Here is a 6,303-nt window from a genome sequence, read left to right as displayed (position 1 = left end):
CACTCACTGACCAGCTGAACCGTTCTGACTGCAAACTTGATAACAGCAATGATTACATGTTGGTTCAAGATCATATAAATAAGATTGAACAAAAAAAGAAAAAAGAAAAAAGAAAAAGAAAAAGGAGTCACGAGCCGGTGACCTTAATTATGGTTCTTGATCTCAGGCTTTTCGGTTAGAAATGGCGAAAAGCAGCATATGATTATTCCTGTTTGTCTTGCATAAACATTTCAAAGAAATGCAACTTCTTAAGCTAAGGAAAATTGAGTAGTCACTTAGGGTGCATATGATAATAATTTTATTTCTCTATTTTTCTATTTTTTTGTTCCCAATAAATTTGAAAGAAGAATCCTTTTGGTAACATAAATTCACTTTCTTATTTCTTAAACAAAATTTTCAATCCAAAAATAGGGACTAGAAATGAGAAGTGAAAGTTTCTCATCAAAAATAAAAAAATAAAAAATTTTCTCATCACCCCACCATTATTACTAACTAGCCGCCTGCCCATCCGCTGCCTCCTGTCAACCGCCCAGAGGGAGAAATTTTTTATCGAGTGTATAAATAGAAATAAAAAAATCTATCTAGAAATTGATTTTCAGAATAGAATGATTATTATCCGCATCATTAGAAAGCCAAAAATTGATAAAAAAAGATTGGAGCACCGGGTCAAGATTTTGCATGAAAATAACTGAAAAACAACTATAGAAGATAAGAGAGTATTAGAAGGGACTAGTTAGTCTGTGGTCACCGGCAAGAATAAGTGGACAGTGAATGGAATATGGCAGAACCACAGCACAGAGAGAGAGAGAGAGAGAGAGAAAGAGAAGGTACTGTCCTCACAACTCACAAATGAACTCATAATTAAAATGCTACTCTAAGGTCGACATTATTTTGGTGACATTACATATACATTAGCGTCGATACCACTTTAAGATTCAAACAATCGCCCAGACCATGAAAAATGGTGAATTTAGTACAAAAAGAATGGAGCGGGGAAAAGAATAGATGAACAAAAATAATGCAAGCTACAATTTAGACCACTTTAACTCCACTCGGACGCTTTCCCTCCATTGCGTCCTTCTTGTTACGGCAATCACCACAAAGGAAAGGCCCTTGCCAGGGCTTTGTATTGGTTGAGAATATAGAACCGGCGTGAACAGAGATGCCCTCACTGGAAGCAAGATCGACTTGGCACACTGCGCATACAAATAGACCGGATGTGGATTGCCCCACGGATTCATCAGTCCCTAATCTGCATAACATAAAAAACGGAGCAAATATAATTAAATGAAGAACTAGACTTTATCAGATTAGTGGAGCGCAAATGAAAATATGTCCAGAATTTGATGCCACAAATCACAGCTCATAAACATGCGTCAGTTTCTGACCAATAAAAAATAAAAAGAACGTGTCAGTTTCCATGTTATGCCAATCAAGTGTTCAAAATGCCAAAGCAATGTGGGTGATCATCGTAGAACAACCCATGAGTACAGAAAGTTCTTGTCTAACCACTAAAAGAGTTTAATGCAGTAGACATTATCAAACGAGGGATACTTTCAAAATAATTCAATGAAGGAGAGCATTTGACAAACTACGGTATTAAGGTTCCAATGAGATAATTCTTAGAATGAGATTTCACACAGATGATGTGGCAGGTGGCCATCTATATACATGATTGAAACAGGCAGGTAGAGTTGATCGTGTGCTAGTGGAACTTTGTGTGCAGGATGATGGACAGAGCTCTCAAAATCGCTCTCTAAAACAAGTGAAAAAGATGCAGACTATGCGGATCCATCGCATGCAAAGAGAACCATAAAAAAAACTCCTAGAAGTTTGTGTGTCCCACAACCAACCCAGCATAAAATCAGAAGCATACTGAAGGGTAAACTAACTAGATTCTATGATTCATCGAAGCCTCATATCAGTCTAGATTCTGTGATCGTGCGATTCAAAGACTACAAAGCAATTCCTGTGAACTTACTGCTTTTCGTAGATGACAAAGAATAACCAAAATGTATGCTCATGGAACCATTGGTCAGAATAAAAAATATACAAGATGGACATTTCAAAGAAAAATGTAAGAAAATCATCACGTTTAATATACCAAACCTTTGATTTAGTAAAAAAGAGTGCAAACCTTTCTGCGAGCATCGCTGAGCCTTCTTCAAAAAGTTCTTCAACTATGCCAATAGCTGACAGCTTTTTCGACAGCTTATTAGCAGAACCCTTGGACTTGCTCCTAAATAATAGTGCCCTCAGTTTGTTCTGCTTTTTTGGGGGAGGTGCAATCTGTATGGAATTATCAGGTGGAATTATGTCAACAACAATGCATGTTGTGTCATCCTTCAGCCCTCTTGTCCTCAATGCTTCCTTCAAAATTCAAACATGATTGAATTTATATGCATTCCCGTACTTGATTACTCTTTATAATAAGGATGTTCAAGAAAGTTCAACACGACTACAAGGAAATTGAGAATGCATCAAGTATTAGTCGCCAACTCACCTTCACCACTTGTCTAGCAGCAAGTTCTGCAGGCACTCCACGACAAGATTTTGCAGCCATTTCAGAAGGAAGGGCATCCCAAATACCATCTGAAGCAATTATGAGTCTCCCGCCTACGTTTGATAACTGTTCACGAAAACTTGGTTATTAGGTTTAAATTTCAAGTTAAGCAGACATCACCATTTTTCTCTATCTGTACTCTATTGAAATTCTACGTCATCTACTAAGATCAAACAAACTCAACAGAAACTACATGAAGGATAAAAATGCAAAGCTCAACTTCATTGGGTGTAATTAACGATATACATAAATTAAAGCGAATGCATTGTTTGGGTACATGGACACATGCTATTCAATCTCCTGGTCACAAAATTCTTCCAGCTGACTTGAAAAGATAATTACCTTCACTTGCTTAACATGGGGTACTGGAACTATAAATTCTCCTACATCCATGTCTCCAATTGACCTGGAAAGGCATAGTCCACCTGGCCAACAGCGGAGGGGACCAATCTGTAATGGTTAAGAACACATTTTTAGCAAGCAAAGTACAGTAACCCCTAATAACAATTATCTTCACTGATTCCTGATCATATAGCACAACGCACATAAGCAAGGGATTTAAATGAGAGTTTACTGCTGAAGGCAGAACTATGTTGGTGAAACTCAGAAAAAATCCCAAGTCAAAACACCATTAGTTAGATTATAATTATTTCCATAATACAGATATTGAATTCCCCATGAGATGTCAGATCTGTTAGCTTAGGTTTCATCTTCACACGTCTTTCATTGTGGTTTTTAAGTTTGTGACGAAGTCCAACTTCATAAAGCTGGATATAGCTGATAAAATTTAAGTCAAATTATGGTGTTAAAGTCCTGCTATTATTGCTTGTCAGTTGTTAAGATTCAGCATTCACCTCCATGCCTTCTCCTGTCAAATCTCTGCTCACTGCTTCTGCTCCTGATTAATGTTTCCTCAAATTCTAATCACAGTCAACCCTTCTTTTAACCAGAAACATATCTCCACTCCATCTATTACAACCATTCTTATCCAACCTGACATCATCATGGCCATCCTGATCACTATGAAGAGAATGTCAAGAGGAAACAAGTCAGGAGTCAAAAGCACCTTACCTCAGCACCACCAAAGATGCTCAGTCTTCCAACTTCACCTCCACTTGCAGTGACTCGCTCCCTCCTACAATTAAATCATAAATAACAAATAAGCTATCTGGAAAAAGCAGCAAAAGGCATATAAGGCTTATAGCATGCTTACTCCTCTGCATTATCTTCAAGTCTGTGATCAACAGTTAGATTAGAAACAGCGCCCCCCTGAGCATCTAAAACACAACGAGAATCTCCAACGCATGCAACGGTCACAGTCCATCCATCAACGATTACAAAAGTAGCAGTTGTTCCAGAGGTTTCTCCTGCATAAACCAATATATGGGACACATTTCATTTCCAAATTATTTTGTCAAAGTCTCTCTTTAAACAGTGTGAACTGTTGACTCAAAGAACGATATCCATACCTCTCCTCTGAAATTCCTTATCTGTCTTCACAAATCCAGCAACTAATGCCCTAGGGAGAGCTTGGAGCCAATCCTCTCGTCCAAGACCACGAGGCATAGCGCTGATAATATGATTTAATAAATGCTCCTTCGAATAAATGGCGGCAGCATTTCCATTATGACCATCAAAGACCTAATGATTAGAAGAAGCGGGTGAGAGGTTGAAAACTAAATCATTCATGAATTACATGCGAGCACCAATCTCCTCTGTTTGATGAATATGTAATCAAGGACATGAACTGATTATGTTTCTGATAGTAACCATAAGAGTTATGCAGAATTTACTGTAAGCAATTGATTGATGCCATCTCTATACATATCCAGTGTGAATCGGTAAGTTTTTTCAGAGCAGTCCTTAGTCACAACGAGCTGTTTATATGACTCCAGGCTTCTAAAATTACAAAGGTTCACTCCTTTACAAATGATAATAAAGCATACAACAAAGCAGATCCAGGTTAGCTTTATGTGTTGATAAGTACATAACGATCCCAACATCAATCAGGAAACTGACCGTCGATTTGAACCACTCAAAAGTCCCACAAAGTTAAATACAAAACTCGAATAGACAACTCACTTAGCCCTCTCTGATGTACAGAGGTACCACAAACAGAAGAACGAGGAAAGTCCTGAAAAAAGGTACTTACTGCAAAAACAGAATATGCTGACGAAGGATTTCCGGGGACCCGCTGACAGTCCGTCTTTATCAGAAAGAAATCTTCTCCCTTCTTAGATTGGGAAGCACAGCCATACCTCACAGTGGGCTTCTCCAATTTCTCATTCTTCATCTCTCTGTTGATCAGCGCGGCAAGAGGCACTAGATCGTGACCACGGCGCCTCCCTTCTCCAGAGGCCATGTACACTTGCCTAATAACTTCAACCCGCTTCCCTCTGGCTGGCAATTTTAGTTGACCCTTGCTCTAAATTTCATTATCCTCAACAAGCTTAGCATCCAATAACGGTGCTAAGGTCAGCAACACCCAGAAAGCTCAATAGCACAGCTCCTAAAGGGCGTGGCAAAGTTCCACTCCAGAACAAGACACTGTTTTGCTTCTGCGATCAGTCGAGAAGTCGCTGAACTCGATCTGTAACTGAACAATCACAAGATCTGGTAGAACACCCACTGAGTACACGAAATTCAGCGGTCAGCCCAACACAGACCACCAAACATTAGCCGAGAAAATCGATTCTTTCAGCAGTTCAAACCAGATTTGAGCCAGATCGACCAGATTTAGCTAAAAAAGAGTGGATTTTACGATATGGGTCTGCCTAAGTTTAGCCGTCTAATGCCCTCCAGACATGGAAGAAACTCGAGCAAGGCTCATAAACCGGGGAACTACCTGAGAGAATGTCTGCATGTACGGACCGAGCACAGACCCGAATGCAGATCCAATGGAGGGACGCCAAGCAAAACAGCACCCACGTTGAGTAGACAACGGGGACGGGCGATGAAAGAAAAAAGAAGGGAAACAGGTAATCAACACGCAAAAGAAACGCGTAGTGATGATGAGGAGGTATGAACTGTAAGAACCCACTAATCGATTGCCCCAAAAGATCCCCTTTTTAAAGAAAGTGAATAAACAAAAGCACCGGACTCGGTTTAGAGAGAGAGAACCAGGTCAGCTTTCGCTCGCTTCCTTCTTTCACACCTCCCCCCATGCTGTCTTCCTCCTCAGACAACCTTAAACAAAGGATCTAATAAAATAGGATAAAGGAGCTGCCGAGAAAATGCGGTTGCTTGGCCAGACAAAGCTTCTTTTTTTTCTCTTTTTTTTTCCTATTGAATGGTTCGGAGGAGGAGAGAGAGAAAGTCAAGCTTCGCCGACCGTCGGAAAGCGATCTGCATACAGGCCTCCGCGTTTCTGAACCCGCTGAACGACTGATTCCATGAAAGTTTCCCTTTCTTTAATTTCCGGCAAAGTCCTTGCTTCTTTCCCGGGAAAATGAAGTCTACCGAGCCGGTGAGGAAGATGCGGAGAACTTGCATGCAACAAGAAACACCATCAGACAGAAAAAGATATGTCATTATCATATCATAGGGACTCATTGGACAAAATAATTAAAATCTATGGGAGTGAAAAACGAACCACCTATGTTTTCATTTCTTTCATAAGAAAGAAATATTTTTGGGTTTTGGCTTTTATTTAGCTTGGGTCTCATAATTTTCATAATTATATAAGATTGTTTTGATTGCCACAATAAAAATCGAGATAATATGAACAGAGATAAGATAAG

The 6,303-nt window shown here is 39.5% G+C and overlaps 1 protein-coding gene across 1 annotated transcript; it reads right to left on the bottom strand.

Annotated features, from left to right (window-relative positions):
* Positions 1-831: 831 nt before the first annotated feature.
* Positions 832-6,051, bottom strand: LOC104433263 (probable protein phosphatase 2C 15). The gene is made up of 9 exons (XM_010045939.3): positions 5,409-6,051; positions 4,716-5,191; positions 4,033-4,204; positions 3,777-3,930; positions 3,635-3,698; positions 2,906-3,013; positions 2,504-2,629; positions 2,138-2,370; positions 832-1,252 (listed from the first exon to the last, which is right to left on the bottom strand). Exons 2-9 carry the CDS (start codon positions 4,923-4,925, stop codon positions 1,033-1,035), a joined length of 1,287 nt encoding a protein of 428 aa, XP_010044241.2. The 5' UTR covers positions 4,926-5,191; positions 5,409-6,051; the 3' UTR covers positions 832-1,032.
* Between the last annotated feature and the right edge of the window lie 252 nt (positions 6,052-6,303).

Source organism: Eucalyptus grandis, chromosome 2 (genome assembly GCF_016545825.1).
Source record: "Eucalyptus grandis isolate ANBG69807.140 chromosome 2, ASM1654582v1, whole genome shotgun sequence".
NCBI lineage: Eukaryota > Viridiplantae > Streptophyta > Magnoliopsida > Myrtales > Myrtaceae > Eucalyptus > Eucalyptus grandis.
This window is presented reverse-complemented; position numbering and strand designations above follow the sequence as displayed.